This window comes from Cryptomeria japonica, chromosome 9 (genome assembly GCF_030272615.1).
Source record: "Cryptomeria japonica chromosome 9, Sugi_1.0, whole genome shotgun sequence".
Taxonomy (NCBI): domain Eukaryota; kingdom Viridiplantae; phylum Streptophyta; class Pinopsida; order Cupressales; family Cupressaceae; genus Cryptomeria; species Cryptomeria japonica.
The window spans coordinates 679,754,426-679,774,144 of NC_081413.1; the positions used below are offsets into that span (position 1 = coordinate 679,754,426).

Sequence of the window (19,719 nt, forward strand, 5' to 3'; positions counted from 1 at the left end):
TGTGTACTATGTAATTTTTAACTAACATGAGATAATTGAATTACATGTGCAGGAACCTGAACCCCTTTGACAAGGATCCTGCACAATCTCGTGGATCGACAGGTATAAGTCAATACACCCTATAGAAACAGTTTATTTTTAAAAAATTACTTGGAAAACAAACTTCCTCAATATTTCAAACCTCGACATTAGCAGTAAATTTAATACAGTTATTCAAATTTTAATCTCAACATCAAATTTAGGGTCGACTTCTTCATCAACATTGCCCTCATTTGAAAAATATCTCTCTCATTACCAACTAACTCTCTCATTTGATGGAGTGCATGTACCACCAAATAGGTATTTGTTAGATGTGTCTTCCTCAAGTGAGGGAAATGCAGGAATACAAATGAAAGTAAGACATGTAGTAGGTCTACAATAGGGAGATCAGCTAGAGGTCAAAAGATTATAAGAAAATTCAATAAACGCATGAAATTTTTCCTTCCTCAAGGAGGGTCATGTTCTTATGATGATGAGACCAAAGGCAACATTGAGGTGCCCTTGAGGTACAAAAATCTACAGAAACAATGGGTACCCAAGGAACTTCCTCCAATAAACACTGATTTTTGTGTTAATGATAGGATATATCGCATAGCACCTTCGTCGTTACATGGTTTGGGCCTATTTTCCATGGACGACATAAAGTTCTATTACAACAAAGTTGTTGAATTGGTGGAGTTTGTCAGGCCTTGTTACAATTACAATAATTGGATGTAGATTGTTTGATATAAAAAAGTATGCGTAGGTATGCACTGTTAGCAAATTATATACAACAGAAAGATAATGATCAAAGTAAACAAGTGGTTGTATACATTGATGGAAGGCCAAAAGCAACAGGGAATATTGCAGGTTTTATAAATAGTACGCGACCTGGGTCAACTAATAAACAACCCAATTGTATATTTGAGGCGCACGAGGGAAATCATGTATTCGTATGTGCGATAAAATCAATAAGTGCAGGGGAAGAGCTGCTAATCGATTATAATTTTAATCATATAGATACAAACAAAGTTACTATCATGGGGGTGGTATGTACTATATACCATTTAAATTAACCAACCTCCAATTAATGACTTTAATATACCATTTTATTATTATGTTTTTTCTAAGTCTATTGGTTTCATTTTGCTAACGTTTTTATATTTTTTCTTTGTCACAGGGCAACATGGATCCATCACATGGCACAGATAGGGATGTACGTCGTGACACTTCTACCGAGTAGGTAAACCTCATTATAATTGTACAAATTAGATAGAGGCAAATTGTTACATTATTATGTTCTTTTTTTAGTGTTTTAGAGTAATTTTGTAATTATTAATGATATTCTTGTCACAAATGGATGTTTAGGGAAAGGAAAAGGGAGCTGCAGTACCTGAGCACCTCTCTAGGGATGTGGACTCAATGAGATTAAGCGATGATGACCCTACAAATTCCACAAACCCTATGGAATTGATAAAAAAGTCTATTAGAAAAATCAGTAGAGATATTGTTGCTTTGGCATCCATGGAGCCTCAAACTGATGAGATATGAGAGAGGGTGCAAAAATTGATTCGGACAACAGAAAACTTGCAAGTAAGTAGTAATGAAAGCTTTAATTATAACAAAAGTTCAATAATGGTTTATATTTTATACTATTTTATGTCATTAACTAAAATATGTACGTGTTGTTTTTACAACAATTTATGCATCCTCATCAACCTGGTGGCCATGATCAGGGTATTGCAAGTAGTTTAGGTGATGAGTATTTTCTTGGCTTATCACTTTGAGTACCCAAAATACATCATACTTGATACTGTCAATGTTCATAATAAAGGTTCATCATTGTTTACAATTCTTGCACTTTTCATATATTTATTGTATTATTCTTCAGGTGTTGTCAATTCTCCTGTACAAAGGTCGTTGGTGCCTCATCGGAGGCTAGGCCCACCTGTATTGTCGACTGTAATGTCAGTAACACACAACATGCAGACATCCTCTACTACACGTCATATTGGCCCGCCCACTGTTGGTAGATCCCTCTGTTGCTCTATCTTCTGTTATGTGTTTATTTCCCTTCAAGCGTTCTTTCTTGGGGGCATTTCATAGTGGATTCATTTTCTACAGCAGAAGATGCACATGAGGATGCGCCAGAGGCAACTACTGCTAATAACATACCATCATTTTCTGGATCTTCTCGTATTGCTAGTACGGGAATGTTGCAGGTCACATTGGTGGTGAGCGATGAAGAAATGATTCCCTTAAAGATACAAAAGGTCCCAGGTACTTTAAAATTGTTATTATATATAGTCTAATTGCAATTTACTTTCTGATCACTCATTTTGGGCTAATGATCCCATGAATTTTTTTCAGGAAATGATATTTTTTATAAAAATATTTGGGCCCATGATATGTAAAAGGTGGAACATCATATGTGAACTAAACCTAATCCACTATTTTGATTTCATATCATTGCTAGAATAGTTTTCCTTTGATCAATTTCTTGAACTATAATAAATGTAGCTTCAGTTCATTTCTAAATCTAACAGGTTTGTTTTTGCTTTAAAAGGTTGAATGACCAAGAAAAAAGGTTAAAAGATGAATTGACAAACTGTATGGTTGAGTGGTTTGGAAATGAAACTTTCGACAAAACCAAGCTCCTTGAAAAAGCTGGCAGATATCTAAATATGTGAGGGACCAATACAGGACCCATTTAGAGAAGAATGTAAAGTACAAGCGTCCCCCCATGACTCCAGAGAGGGAGTGGAAGGACTTGATTTTGGATGCCAAGGAGAGAATTGAAAGGAAAAAAGGAAATACACCACCAGATGCCAAAAGAAGGTATGGGATACTATTAAGAATGTAATTATGTACTAATTAATTACTCTTTATATTTATATAATCTAACATTTCAAACTTTTCATAGACTAAGTGACACGTCAAAGGAAACCAAGGCAAGACAAGAAAAGAACAAGCAACACAAACTTGGCTCTGGTGGTTATATGAAACTTGCCGCACTAATTGTAAGTATTTGTAAATGAAATATTGCATCAAAATATTTATAAATTGTAAATGACTTTTTTTTATCAAACGATGCAAGCAAAATTCACAATACCAAGCAAAAATGCAGGGCTCTGAATTCAATAGAGCACCCACAGAAGATGACAAGAGAATTTTCTACCAGCAAGGCTATACAGTCGTGGCTGATCGGCTATGAGAATTGAGTTGGCAAACATAAGATTCTAGTGCATCCATCACACAGGTAAATAAGCTAAATGAAAATTGTTTCAAATTGAATACTTTACCAGTAATCTAATTGATGTTGATTTCCAACATAAAGTGACTATATTTGTTTAAAATAAGCAAGCAATGATAACAATGTGCATGACATTGGAATGCAGCCTACTAATCATGAAACACCACTTGCACATGAAGGTTCAGATGTGCATCCTAGTAGTGGAGGTATTCATTTGCTATTCAAATTTATTTATGTAATTATTAATACAATTAAACATATTAATTTGTAATTAGAGTAGTAATTAATGTAACCTTTTTTGTTAATATTTTAGAGCATGTAGTTGGTGGTGACCAAGTGGAGCATGATCCAGGTACACAACATCAGGAACGTGATGTTCCCCAATCAGGTAAAGAGGACCACTATTATTCATTTAAACAAATTTAATTGCAATTGGTGTTCAGCATTAATGTAACCTTTAGTATTTCAACTCCAAAGGATCTACAGGGTGTTCAACATGTTGAGGTTGAGGCTAGACAAAATGATGTGGCCCCACCAGGTAAAGAGCGCAACAGTTATGTTCTCTAAATTAATGAAATACTTGTAACAATAATAAAAAATGTTTTGAATTTAACCCATTTCTTTGTTATTGCAGAGGACCTCCTCTTCGCTTAAGTGTACAACTTGCCCTCAGTATAGAACTAGGCATACATCGAGATCATGAGCAGAAGGCAGAACAACTAAAGAGGGGGGAAATGATGAAGAAAATGATGCTCCACTTAGTCTTTTCATAGCTTCAAACAAAAAACAAAAAAAGAAATGATTGTAATCTACCTTATTTGATAATGACTGATTTTGATGTGTTAATGAATGTAATTATGTGCTAATGAATGGTTATGAATGATATGTGTTACTTAATATTGATGAATGTTGTGTGTTAATTAATGTTAATCAATGTTATGTGTTAATGAATGTTATGTGATATTAATGAATGAATGTTAGATGTTATCGGGGAATTTAGAGTGGTGTTAGGGAGGGGAGGGGCCAAATGAGCTTCCACCTTCACGTGGTTGGCCCTGTTAAGTAGAAAATATTAAACTATTCTCGAAACCAAGAGAAGCTCAATAAGATAACACACTTTTCAATATTTCATTATGTTGCACAGTTAATCTTATTGAATAATGTATATTGAATCTTAATTGCAAGGTCCAACAAAGCCAACACAAACAACAACCCCACAAGTTGTTGGGTATAATGATCTCCCAGATTGTCATGTATGTACACTAATAGTATGAGTTGCTTCTAGTGTTGATATCCATAGCGGGACTGCAAAAGTTATGAATATGCCTCATCCTTGTAAGTTTTTTTATTACTTGACATTTTCTTTAGCATTTTTAAATTTTCCTTATCATTTTAAGTCTGGCCACTTTTATATGGAATTTATTGTTCTAGTTTTTAACTATCTATCAGACATTATTGATACAAGGACTTGCATTGCATCCATTTTTTCAATTAGGTATTATAAAGGGTAGGTTGTATTTGTAAATGTCTCTTTGAGTTCATCCAAATTTTATAACTGCTACCTCACATCTCATTATTGCTTCATATCTCTATGTTCTATGAGGAGAACACCTAGTTTTTCTTTGCCAATCCTCTAAGACAGTTTATGAAGAATTATTGTAGCAGTATTTCATTATTCACTGTGTTGGAATTTGAACTATTTATGAATTTCATGGTTGCAAATTGTCCTTAGACTGCTAATCCTATGTTGAAGCTGCTCCTTTGAAGGCATTTGGATTGAAATCATAATCATGATCATTGTACTACTACAATAAAATACTGTGACAAACTCTTTGATGGCTATCAATACATTATTAATTCTTGTTATATCATATGATTGTGAAGGATACCTCCACGATGGTGACTTTTGATCAGTTATAATGCTATAAATTCGAATGTCCTCATTAATATCAAGATTCCTTTCTAAGACTATATTTTTCATTGTATTTACTTTGATGCCACTGTCTTGATGAATGGAATACGGTGCTTTGCATCTTAAGTCATTGTTTCTCTCTTGGTTGTTTTCCAGTGAATGGACTATGACCTTTTGTACAATGATCATGATAATGGTGTTTGCACCTAATCCTTTATACATTACTAATCTCTTGGTTTTGGGACCCTTAGTCACTGTAACTACTTCTTTTATGATTTTGATGTACCTAACTTTGAGACTGTCCTTTAACTATTAAGTGTGGGACTTTGTTTTCACCATTGACTGTCAAATGATCTAGACAACATTGTGCTTGTGATACTGCCATGACTGGGCTCTAACCCTATCTTTTTTTTTAAAAATGCCTTCATGATTGTATTCTACCTCCAATCTATGGCTTTTGTGTTGCTCTACAATCTGGATGACCTTCTTTTTGGTGTTTTCTAGTGTTACAGGTTAGTTGGGGACAGGGAGACAGGAGGACATGGGGACGGGCTTTGGGGACAGGGGGACAAAGGGAAAAAAATTTGGGGACGGGGGACTTGGGCTTGGGAGGGGGAAACACGTTTCCATGGAACACTGTTGTTTTCTCACTCTCCAAGACACTTATTGTGACTCATAACACTGTTTTTTTCTTGTGACTTCTAATTCTTGTGACAAATATACACTGTGTGGTGATCTTCCTTTGTGTTTGGGCTTATACTATCCTTTGTGCCATTGATTGTTATGAATTTTCCTCATGCATGATCTTTTCATTAGCACTGTGTTGATACTGGTACATTCACTATTGCATGCTCTTAATCCAGTATGACTGTCCTATTATAGCATCATTGGGACTGTTATAGCTATTTATCTCCTATAATAATGTATCAATAGAATAGATGGATATAAAAAATTTATCCTGCTATAACTGTACATGAATGAACAGTGTTCTTTGACTCCATGGTTTCTCTGTGTGAGGATTATTATAACAATATGCTACTATTACTTGGTGATTAATATGGACTATTATTTAGGCATTCTCCTTATCACTGTTGTATGATCTGCATCGTTGCTATCTTATATTTGTCAACCAATCTTAGATTTTCCCTCGATGATCATGTATTTTCTTGCTATTTGTATTCCCCATAATTTGAGTCTTTCTCATACTATTTTTTATACGCTTTCTCATCGTCTAGACTAATGCATAAAGTTCTATCATAAGCCAGATAGTCCCTCATTGCTGAAAAGGAAACCTTTGAATAGTAGCATACTATTTTATCATCTTATAACAAGATTATTCCCATGACATCCTCAGTAGCATTTGTGTAAGATTCAATGAGAAACAAAGAATTAGGTAAGGTCAACATTGGAGCATTGTGATGCAGAGCATGAAAATTATATTGTCAAACGTAATTGACAATATTCAGAGCATGATTTTGCTAGCATGTTGGACGAACCTGCTTTAACAAATACTCAGTTAGAACTAATGATTCAGCCCTCTTCTTAAATAAATCAAAAATTGAATTGATCTAGCCAGCATTGCATTCTTATGAGTATGCCTTTAACTGTTAAGTGTCTAATATGTTTTGAGCATGTCTACTCCATGGGTATTTTATATGTACACTTCCCTCATGTATACCTTGTGCTTGCACCATGTATGTCATGTGTCTGGCATATGTGTTTTATATCATATGTGTATTTGTGCTACTTCATGAATGAGATGTTTTCAGATGTCTTTTCCATGAATACCTCTCTCTTGTATGCTTCATGATCGATGTGTCTTCAGCATGTCCACTCCATGAGAACCTTTATCATATATGCTTGTACCTTATGTGTATTTATGTATTAACTCATGGTTTACATGTATGATTCATGTCTTTCATGTATTCATATGTATGGTTTGTGCTTTACATAGCTCTTTCATGCCTTATGTGCATTACTTCATGCCTTGCATATATTCATGTATGTTGATTCTTTGCTTACATGTATCCATTATCTTATGCCTTATGTGTACACTTCACATCTTATGGTATTTGTGTATACTTTATGCTATGTGTATGCACATCTTATGGTATTTATGTATACTTTATGCTACGTGTATGTTGCATGCCTTAAGTGAATTCATGTGTACACTTCAATATGATTTACATGTATTTGTGCCTTATGTGTACACTCTATGTTTTGCATGAATTCTTCTTGCCCAAAGTATATTCATGCATATGCTCTATATGTATTATTTATGTTTTATGTGCATACTTCATGATTTAAGTGCATCCATGTGCCTCATGCATATTTCTCTTAAATGCATGTTTGGTGTATATACCTAATAAATTATGGATATTAATGTGTTTGTTGTGTCTTCAACATGATTTCCTCATTATATGATTTATACGTGTACTTTTTTATATATGCATTGTACCTTAGGGGGTATTTGTATGTATTACTTCATGTCTTGTGTGGATGCTTCATGATCTTGCCTTGCATGTAGCAATATGCATGTTTCATGACTAAAGAGAATTCATGCTCTACATATATTTAAGTGTATGCATTATGACTTCAATGGATTCATCTGGATTCCTCACCCTTTATGTATGCTTCCTACTTTATGCATTAAGTATATTCATGAGTATGCTTCATGATTTAAGTATTCATTGTATGCTTCATAATTCAAGTGTATTCGTTTGTATGTTTCATGCTTTAAGTTCTCATTGTGTGCTTCATGCTTCAAGGTATTCATTTGTATGCCTTCATGTGTATTCATTTGTATTCCTCACATTTCAAGTGTATTCTTCATGCTCCATGCACAACATGTGTGCTTAAGTGAATTCATGGACACTCTACGTATTACAATGAGCATCCCATGCTTTATAAGATACATATATTCACATGTATGATCCTTATTCAAATCATGCCTTAAATATATTCATGTATTTATATATACTTCTTTATTGGTACGATCCAAGGTTTACGTTTGATCGATATCTTATCTGTATTCATGTGTCTTGCACACTATATGTGTCAAAGGTATATTTCATACTTTATGTAAATACTTTATCCTTTATAGGGCTGACTCATGTTGGTGTGCTTTCAGCATGATAACTTCATGGATGTATGGTCCTCCCTGATGCATACTCATGTTGTTGTGCAATTATTTGAGTTTGCATGGGTATGCTAGTATCATGTCACCTTGATTTTTTCAAGATCAACTTGAATGGAAGAGAGGTTGATAATGTAACTAAATTTGCATGGTGCCAAAATTTTATTTGTTGAGGTTGGTTTGCAACTTGTGTTGGAATAGCATATGTGGTACATGTGCAATGTGTAACATATGTTCTTCCAATATTGTATGGGATAGGCTATTATTTAATCACCTTGATTTTCTTTGGATCAACATGAATGCAAGTGTGGCTGATTATGTAACCAAAGTGTTAATTTTGTGTGGTGCCAAAATGCATTTATCAAGGTTAGCTTGCAACTTGTGTTGATGTAGTGTATTTAGTAATTGTGCAACATGTAGCATGTATTCTTTTAAGATCTTGTTAAAGATTAGGATGTCATCCATGTAGACAGTGATAACATTTTTTATCAAGCATGAGAGTCATAAGAGCATTAAAAACTGTCAAAACGCATAGCCATCCATTCATAGAGTCGTCACATTTTGTACATGTGTCTTAGTTGCCTCCAATTGTTTCTTATTTGTGTCCAACTTCTGAGTTGCATCAAAATTGCTCTTTATTTCTTGGTACTTGTCTTCATGTGCACTGAAGGAAACCATAACCACTAATTTACTCTCCCAGTTGTCCACATTCCGTCTTTGAATTTTCCAAATTTCCTTCTTTTTGATGCTTTCCATACAAGTAGGATCTATGCTATTGATAGGATAGTATCATTTGATATCAAAGGTTGCATTTCACTTCACTGACTTGCCATTATCCATTTTGCTACCACTGTTCATTCTCCTTGTAACAGACAATAGATATTGCCAACATATCTTCTTCTCTTCTTGATGATTGAGTAGCAAAGGTTTAATACTTGTTTTATCCCTTCACAAACCTCTATGTCCATCCCATTTTGGCATGTATGCATGAGCTTCTTGTTCCTTACTTTCATTTGATGATAGTTCTTTATGGTTGTCTTCTATCACTTTGGTATAGACTATTATAACTGATCTTGGCTGCCTTGAGTTGGTCATTCTCTTTTCACTCTTCTCATTGTATATTTCTTATTGTATGACTAAAAGAAAAGAAACAAAACTATTTTCTTTATTGTATGACTGAAAGAAAAGAAACAAAACTTTTTTCTTATTGTCATATAAGTTGACTGTCTTGGTCTTTTAATTGTCTTCTAAACTCACTGTCAATTCTTCTTCACTACTCACTGTATTTAGGTCCCTGCTTTGTCATAGTCATGAACACATCCACCATGCTTTTGGACTTCACCTTCATCTTGATAGCCAATCTATGGAATTGTCTTATGGCAAGGCCATGACATTATCATGAGACTTTAAGAGTATGATTGTGATAGTCTCTTCATGAACTCCATAACCTCATGTGATTTATTTTCAAAACCTGGCCTTCTTTGTTTGTCTTACCTTCATAGCACCATGTGCTTAATGGACTATATATTATCATGATGGCTACCTTTACTCTGTCATATCTCAATTGTTGTCTTAGAGTTTTGAAGAATACTCTTATTGGATGTTGTAGATCTCCTTTCATGTACCCTGTGACTCATGAATCTTAACAAAATTACTAATATTTATGTACTTTACCAACGATTGACATACTTCTTGCACTGTAGAAATCACTGTGACTAACTAACAGTCCTCTTGAATTCATCAATTCCCACCCTTTTAATAAAATCTTTATAATCTCCTCTTTAACTGAAAGAGATGTAGAGTCACTTGACTCCACAATCTGAGATGATAAATATACGTTAAGGATATACAACTTTGTTTGTCTTTAGGATAGACCAATCCATTTAACTAATGGCTATCATTTATGAGCTACAAGGTCCTCATCACTATATCAAGGGTTTCCTCATACTTACCCATTTAAAGCAAGACTTTTACAGTTTTATAACTTCATATCAACCTCCTTTCAAAGTCTCAACAAGGTTTTTAAAAACTCAAGTAACATAATGCACAAGGAAAAATCGAAGTACTGTAAAATTTGCAACTTGGGTAGGGTTGAAACTGAAACTTGAAACCTTTCCAATATCATTGCAACATGTCGTGTTGAGACTTCATTTCACATCTTGATCTATGTTTGCATTTTTTATTCAATATATTTGATGAGACTATTGGACATGACTTTATGATTGTTTCATTATCTAATTTTTACACGTGTGTGAATGGTAAAGTGGGTTATTATTAATTGATGAAAATGAAATTGAAATTGAAATGATGATAAATTACTATGTTTACAATTATGAGTTTTATTTCTCGTACATGCTTTGGCCATGGTTTTATGGGATAACCTACTAATGCAAATTTGAGTGCACGACCGAGTGTAGGAAGATGTGCAAGTTTTTGTCAAAGACGAGAACATGGTTGAGGTAGAAATGTTCAAGCCACTCAATTAGAATGGTTATGATGGGAAACCCTGTGCATGCACACACTCACGTAGTACAATCATATTGCATTATGATGTTTTGTTGTGCATTTAATAGTAATCTAGATGCGTAGTTAAAAATATGAATGTAGTGCTTAAATAATGTTTATGGGTATACTTTTTGCTTACATTGCTTTTATTTAAAATGATTGGATAGGAAAAAGAAAACTCTCTCTCTCTCTCTCTCTCTCTCTCTCTCTCTCTCTCTCTCTCTCTCTCTCTCTCTCTCTCTCTCTCACACACACACACACACAATAAAAAAAAAAAACATGATGTTGGCATTTTGAATTCTTCCCAGTATAGTTGAAATTGAACTACTTGGGTCCATCTAGTAGGACATGTTAAAAGGGAACCAACAAGCACCATTGTAATTGACATGCGTATTATTTAAAAAAAAAAAAATCACCGTCGAAATTCTAACATCATCCCAACTTTGCACTGATAACGAAATCGTCGGACAAACAACATCCTCGTCGGTCCATAGTTCCTGGCAAGCATCGAAATTTCAACGCCAATTGAAGAAACATCTGACAAGGATATTGTATATCCGATGACACTTTATTTTCAGACGCTCGTCGTAATCGTCGTCGCTGCAAGTTCCTGGTAGGTGTCATAATTTTGGCGTCCACCCGACGAGGATGCTTTATGCCCGACGATTCTTTGGTCGGATGAGCGATCGTGGCCATTGTCACAAGAGTTTAGGATGTCGTCAGAATTCCAACGTTAGATGGCACCACCAGATAAACCGATGACGAGTTTTCGACAGCTTCATTTGTCGGCAGTCTGACGAAAAATAGTCAAAATTCTGAGGATAGGCCGTCGGAAATCAGCCCCAAATGTACTAGTGTTACTAACAGAAATCAGAACTAATGCATATCAAAACCTATTAACCGGAGCACAAAGAAACCAACACAATGAAAGATAGAACATGAAAGCACAGTACACACAACACCAATTTTTTTGACGTGGAAAACCCGAAAAGGGATAAACCACGGTGGGAAACCCTACCCACAATTAGATGAATACTCTACAGTAGTATTGTGTACAATTACAATGGGGTATGTACTTGTAGAAAGGCCAACTGCCTAGAGCGCACTGCTTATCACAAAGGGAAGTCTCACTGACTTACATAAACATTGGACTACAATCCAGAAAGAATGAATTGTGAAAGTAGCATCTACTAATGCTTGATATTGTTCTAGTTAAGCACAGATGTCTTCTCTGTAATACAAAACCTTTCCAACCTTCACTGGAATTATATGACTCTATTTGTACATAATCCACTCTTAGATAATGCAAAAATAATCATATCATCCATACCATCCATACAAATTACATGAATAAGTCTCCTATAAATACAGATCATCAACCTTATTGACAAGGTCGACTAAACCCATAACCCCATAATTACAAAAATTACATCACACGATACCACCAAACCAATATTATGATTTGCATTACATAGCATGGACCTAATTCAAGTATCCAAACAATTATATCCACCAAAAATTCTGCTAAGACCAAAATCTAACACGTTTCACCAACTAGTAGAAACCCTCAATGAAATAACAGAAAGTTTAATTGGATCCAAATGCGACCATCATAACAACATGCCATCCAATGCAAAGTCACCAAATGCTCGAGACACGATCAAGAAACACCTTCATCATGATAGAAATTGATTACATAAGTCGGACCAAAATCCACTGACCAAATAACCAAATATTGCTTACCGATAAAGCAAATCGGGAAAGCTAGAAGCTAGCCAGTAAAGCTAAAAGCTAGCTTGTACCAGTAAATGCCAAAAGTGATAACAACCAGACCACCAAATCATGAACCAAAAGAATATAACAAGCATATAACCACCCAAAATAAGCATCCAAAACTGATTCCAAAGATCTGATCATACCGGATCAGAATCATTGCCAAAACCAAGATGATCACCAAGACTAACCGAGATATAGTATTGACATCAATGACAACACTTAACCAAATCCACCATATTGCCAGCACATGTTACACCAAGAGTAGGATCATGTTGTGTTTTACCCAACAAAAACTCAATTGGTCCCAGACAACCTTCACATGCTTCCTCCAACTACCTTATTCTAGTGCATCCATCATGAATATTAGTACACTTGAGTGGTAACTAGTAGACTGTGCACTCTTTCACTTCTAACTTTTTGTCCTCTAACTCTTAATTTTGATAGAATGTGGTATCAAAAACCATGATAGGGCAACTCGGTGGACATATTGTCTATGCAAAACAACCTTCGAAACCTAAAGCAAATACCTCTAGACCTCCACAAATATTATAGACAAATAAGAAGAATTTATAATTGTAACCTTATGATAACATCAAACCCAACATAACTCAATCTATGTGACATTAATGACAACATTGGTAACACCTTTGACATCAATGGAAACACTATGTCCAACACTACCTAGCTTTTGAAGCAAACTCATTGATCCATATTTCATTAGTAAAAATATATACAGTAATAATTAAATGCATAGTAGTAGATTAGACTAGGTATGATACATACCTAGTGTGTGCTTTAACATTGGATATATCTCATATAAAACTCTAGAGGAACCTAGAATTGTTAGTGCAATACTTTAGAGATAACGAATCTAGAAAGGGAAAATGGTATCATATGTTGGGATGATCCAAATAATTTTTTGGATATATTGAATAAATATTACTCCCAATACCTTATTATTAGCTTTATTTTAAACCTTTCTCTTAGTAATTATTTATCTAAATAGGAAAACTAAGCAATCATTTATGTTACACAAGCTTCACAATCTATTATAAAACCACTTTCTACAAGGTAAATAATCATCAAATAGGGTAAACAATCTACATACAAGAAGCGATAAATGGAAATAAATATAAAAATGTCATTAAAGTTTGTGTTCCTAGATATTCTATCCTTTAGGGAGAGACATAATTATTTTAAATGGAATAAGTGAAATGAAATTATAATATTCAATATGTATGGCTAGACTAAAATATATGTTACTTTCCTCTATTGAAGTTGATGACTCTTGCTAGCACTTCTCCCATTGTTAGGTGTGAATGCAATTGGAACAATCATCATACTTGTAAGGAGCATCTACTAACCATATGTTCTATCCAATAACTCAATACATCTCATGACATGATCTATTCACTTTCTTCATATATATGAACCCTAAATATTCAATTGTATGCTATTAGCTTTTATATATCAAGCAAATAATCAATCATTGTAATGAGAAAGCCTATGTTTTTTTATTGATTCTCCAACTCAATATCACGATGGCAATCCCCTCTCCAAAATCATCCATTACATATTATAATAGTAGTTACAACTTGCAAAACCTAATCATTACGAGGCAATTCAAAGGAGATTTATTTGTAATGTAAATGGAATGTATAGGTCATCATGGCATTTTTTTTTAAAAACATGAAATGATTTTTTAAATAACAATAAAATATAAATTGACTTAAACTAGTAGTTAAAAAAAAAAAAGAGATTTTTTAAAATGTTTTACAAATCATATAATGGATATAATTGCTAATTACATGATAAAAAGTGAATGTAGTACTTATAAAAAAAATATGTTTCTATATTTTTAAAATTGAAGAGAACAAAGAAAATTTATATTATATGCTTTAAAAAAGAAGAGTATGTCTTGCTAATATGTGATTTAACGGTAGAAAATGTCCCTTAAGAAAGATAAGGCAAATGGTACCATGGAAGTCATTTCTCTATCATTTCTCTAAAAGTGATGTTGAGTAAATTTAGGAGTGTTTTGCAATAAAAAAGTGAGATGGGCATTACATTTCACCTTTCCTACACTTATTTAGATCTATTAAAAAAAAATTCTTAATTTATTCTCCCTAAATTAAATCTCTTTTATCTTGCTTCCTAATTATAAAGCCCTTATGTTGATATTACAAACATTTAGCATAGCTCTCCCTTGGCCTATAAGAGTTTAAAATTCAATTTAGCAACACATGTCAGAGTATTGATTCCTATATTAATTTATTTCTCACACAATTTCTCATGCAATGCCACTTAGCAATACAACCCTTCGGCTAGTTTTCCGAACTTATATCGCCTTTCTAATAGCAATTATTTTTCAGGTTATTCTCCACTAGATAGTCTTATATAGTGTAAAATTGAAAAAATTGTAATACAAAAATTATTCATCCTCACACTAAGAAAATTCACTGCTTGAAAACTTTCTAATAATAAAGAATTGAAGTTTTGAAGCAAAGTGGTAGCAAGAACTTAAAAAATATTAAATTATTAATTTATAACTCTATTCATTTTGAAAAGAAATTAAATTAATATTCATTTATAAAACAATTTTTTTTGTAATCATTCATATAGAAATTACCTAATCATTTATTTCTAACATTGCAGATTTTATCTTATTAAAACTTTATTCTAACAATTGAAAATTCCTCCCGACATCACCACATTAAGATTTTCTTCAATATTCCAGAACAACTTTTCTCGTTATTATAGTTTTTTCTAACTGTTTGCCATGAATTATTTTCTAAGAAAACAATTTCAATATTATATTAAAAAATTCTCAAACCCCATAAAATTGAAGACCAAAATATAATAGACTTCAAATAGGATAGGCAAATTCATCAAATACTGAAAACTTCTGCTGCTGTTCAGAAATTCTGCAAAGTAGTGTACTTGTAATTGGTAAAACTTGGCACAATCTATTTATGTTGGGAAGAATATTTATCGTTAAGCCAAATGCACCATCTAGACGCTTTTCCATTGCTGCTGCAAATTTAACAAAAATGTTAGACAAAAATCTTATCAGTTAGACAAAAATGTTAGAAAAGAGGGTTTTCACCATTGTCAAGGTTGGTGTTATTTCTCTTGCATTAAGGTGCAATCAGAGTAGGATAATTATCAGAGAGAAACAATTAATTTTAGAAATTAAAGTCATATAAGAGTAGTAGAGAATAAATGAATTTAATTTTATTGAGTCTTACATTTTCATATGTTCTCAAAAAAGATTGTACAATTTTTTAAAACCTTTTAGCAATTGCTGTGAAGATGTACAATACAGAAAATATAAAAAATATCACACAATTAAATGTTCATAACACATGATATACGTGGGGAAAACCCTTTCGGGAAAAAAACCCCACTCTAAATACCTGCTTGATTTATTATGGTAAACAATTTGATTACATACACTTGCCGAGCAAGTTTCTTCCAAGAATACACAAATGTTGAGTTCTGGAATAAATCTGTAAATAATCATACAACTCCAATCCTAACACTTGTACTTATACAATTTACAAATGCTTAGAATGCTAAGCACGTGAAAAATTACATCTCTCACATCAATTTTCCAATTCAACAATGTCTTAAATCATCTTCAACAAATGTACAAAGAATAAAAAAATTGAATTAAAATACTAAAAATATTAACCTTATGCAGAAACTGAGCATAATGACATAATTGAAAAAATATTCCACAAGCATTCTCTGGTGGTACTACTCCTCAATATCCTCAAAAATCCAGCACCATATCCATCTCTTCCATGTGGCTGCCCATAATAGAAATCCCCTTCCTCTGGTGGTACTCCTCAATGACACCAATCACAAGTCCTTAAGCCATAAACATAGAATTTGCCATTGCCCCATATCCCCAATTGCAAAGATATATTCTTTCACTTAGAATCATCAAACATTTCAGTAGATTCCTTTGCTTGAATGGCGGATCCATAGTTGACCAAGCCTTCCAATTGATCTGGCCTAAAATTGGACACAAAACTTAACATCTTTCATTCTCATTATTGGCGAGAGTGCAAGTGAATACATTTTGTAATGTGGAAAGAAATAACTTCTCACAATGTAATTGGAGGGAAAATCTTCATGATTTTATTCTGGCGAGAAATTGGAGGGAAAATCTTCATGATTTTGAAACACTATACTCTGCGACCAAGAGACACTGCGATCAGAAATTGGGGAGGAAATCTTCAACAATATACTCTAGCGAATGTTTATTTAAATTCTTTGTTCTAAACAATATTTTGGGGCCCTGTAATCATAGGCAATAAGTGTAAATGCACATAGGAATATACTAAAAGGCCTAAACAAACAGAATTTTATTTGGCAAATCTAGTATGAGATTAGCATATATATAAGTGGGGACTGAATAACAACTCTTTTTCAGACATTCAAGATATTTTGATGTTGGAAAATAAACCACTCTCAAATGAAGCATAAATATCCAACAACAAATGAAGTTCCAGATTCAACTACTAACTAATCTATAAACGGTATCAAATAGCAAAAAAATGGAAAATCAAATAGCAGTTTTCAAAGGAGGTTTAAAACATTATAATAGTGAAATCAAAAGACGGATTTAATCATCTCAAAAACTCTCATTGGCCACACCTATTCCTAGAAAGAGAATGTGTGCGCAGGAAATTTGATAAAGTGAATACTAGATTTAACCCTGTGATATGCAGTTTAGATCTCATCTTCTAAATAATCTATTATAAAACTAAATAATCTATCATAGATTCATACATTTGTTACTATTTATAATTTAATCATACTTTCTATTATTCAGTGCCTTGAGTTTTCCGTCTCTAATTTATTCCGAAACTGCTAAATTAAGTTTGTGTTCCTATTGTTCTACCCTTCTTAACCTACAATTCTTCTTATTACACCATCACACATATATACGACCAAAGACAAATAATAAAATTATTTTTGAGAAAAAGATTTAAATTTGCTTTTTATATAAAGCTAGTTCCGCACTCGTTACCTTTTGGGAAAGCTTATGGAAAGCCTCATAGTATGCTCTCCTCTGCTTCCATAATTAACATCTTTGTCTTCGCTGAAACCCAGAATCTCGTATCGTTTTGACTGAAGCCGGTATCTATTTCCAACTCCTTCAATGATGTCAATCGTTCTAAACCTTCTAAGCTGTCCAATTTGGGACAGCCGTCTATACCGAGTGCTTCCAGTGATATCAGGTCTTTTAGACTCGGAAGACTGTTCAATTCTGTACAGTCCTGTATTATGAGTGTCTCCAATGATGTCAGGCTTTCTAAACCTTCTATCTTCTCCAATTTGTTGCAGCCTATCACTTCAAACTTCTTAGAGAAGTTGCCTCTGCAAGACTTGGAAGGGTGTTCAATTCTGTACAGTCATGTATTAGGAGTGTCTTCAATGATGTCAAGCTTTCTAAACCTTCTATCTTCTCCAATTTGTTGCAGCCTATCACTTCAACCCACTTTAGAGAAGTTGCCTCTGCAAGACTTGGAAGGGTGTTCAATTCTGTACAGTCCCGTATTATGAGTGTCTCCAATGATGTCAGGCTTTCTACACTTTCTATCTTCTCCAATTTGTTGCAGCCTCTCAAATCAAACATCTTTAGAGAAGTTGCCTCTACAAGACTTGGAAGGGTGTTCAATTCTGTACAGTCATATATACAGAGTGTCTCCAATGATGTCAGGCTTTCTAAACTTTCTATCTTCTCCAATTTGTTGCAGCATCTCAAATCAAACATCTTTAGAGAAGTTGCCTCTGCAAGACTTGGAAGGGTGTTCAATTTTGTACAGTCATGTATTATGAGTGTCTCCAATGATGTCAGGCTTTCTAAACTTTCTATCTTCTCCAATTTGTTGCAGCGTCTCAAATCAAACATCTTTAGAGAAGTTGCCTCTGCAAGACTTGGAAGGGTGTTCAATTCTGTACAGTCCAATATTAGGAGTGTCTCCAATGATGTCAGGCTTTCTAAACTTTCTATCTTCTCCAATTTGTTGCAGCATCTCAAATCAAACATCTTTAGAGAAGTTGCCTCTGCAAGACTTGGAAGGGTGTTCAATTCTGTACAGTCATGTATTATGAGTGTCTCCAATGATGTCAGGGTTTCTAAACTTTCTATCTTCTCCAATTTGTTGCAGCGTCTCAAATCAAACATCTTTAGAGAAGTTGCCTCTGCAAGACTTGGAAGGGTGTTCAATTCTGTACAGTCATATATTAGGAGTGTCTCCAATGATGTCAGGCTTTCTAAACTTTCTATCTTCTCCAATTTGTTGCAGCGTCTCAAATTAAACATCTTTAGAGAAGTTGCCTCTGCAAGACTTGGAAGGGTGTTCAATTCTGTACAGTCATATATACAGAGTGTCTCCAATGATGTCAGGCTTTCTAAACTTTCTATCTTCTCCAATTTGTTGCAGCATCTCAAATCAAACTTCTTTAGAGAAGTTGCCTCTGCAAGACTTGGAAGGGTGTTCAATTTTGTACAGTCATATATACAGAGTGTCTCCAATGATGTCAAGCTTTCTAAACTTTCTATCTTCTCCAATTTGTTGCAGCGTATCAAATCAAACTTCTTTAGAGAAGTTGCCTCTGCAAGACTTGGAAGGGTGTTCAATTCTATACAGTCATATATTAGGAGTGTCTCCAATGATATCAAATCAAACTTCTTTAGAGAAGTTGCCTCTGCAAGACTTGGAAGGGTGTTCAATTCTATACAGTCATATATTAGGAGTGTCTCCAATGATGTCAGGCTTTCTAAACTTTCTATCTTCTCCAATTTGTTGCAGCCTATCACTTCAACCCACTTTAAAGAAGTTGCCTCTGCAAGACTTGGAAGGGTGTTCAATTCTGTACAGTCATGTATTATGAGTGTCTCCAATGATGTCAGGCTTTCTAAACTTTCTATCTTCTCCAATTTGTTGCAGCGTCTCAAATCAAACATCTTTAGAGAAGTTGCCTCTGCAAGACTTGGAAGGGTGTTCAATTCTGTACAGTCATATATTAGGAGTCTCCAATGATGTCAGGCTTTCTAAACCTTCTATCTTCTCCAATTTGTTGCAGCCTATCACTTCAACC

At 34.0% G+C, this 19,719-nt stretch overlaps 1 protein-coding gene across 1 annotated transcript; it reads right to left on the reverse strand.

Moving 5' to 3' along the window:
* Window positions 1-16,116: 16,116 nt before the first annotated feature.
* LOC131858646 (protein SUPPRESSOR OF npr1-1, CONSTITUTIVE 1-like) lies at window positions 16,117-19,595 on the reverse strand. Its single transcript, XM_059211953.1, has 2 exons — window positions 17,642-19,595; window positions 16,117-16,800 (listed from the first exon to the last, which is right to left on the reverse strand). The coding sequence occupies exon 1, from the start codon at window positions 19,583-19,585 to the stop codon at window positions 17,963-17,965; it is 1,623 nt and encodes a 540-aa protein (XP_059067936.1). The 5' UTR covers window positions 19,586-19,595; the 3' UTR covers window positions 16,117-16,800; window positions 17,642-17,962.
* Between the last annotated feature and the right edge of the window lie 124 nt (window positions 19,596-19,719).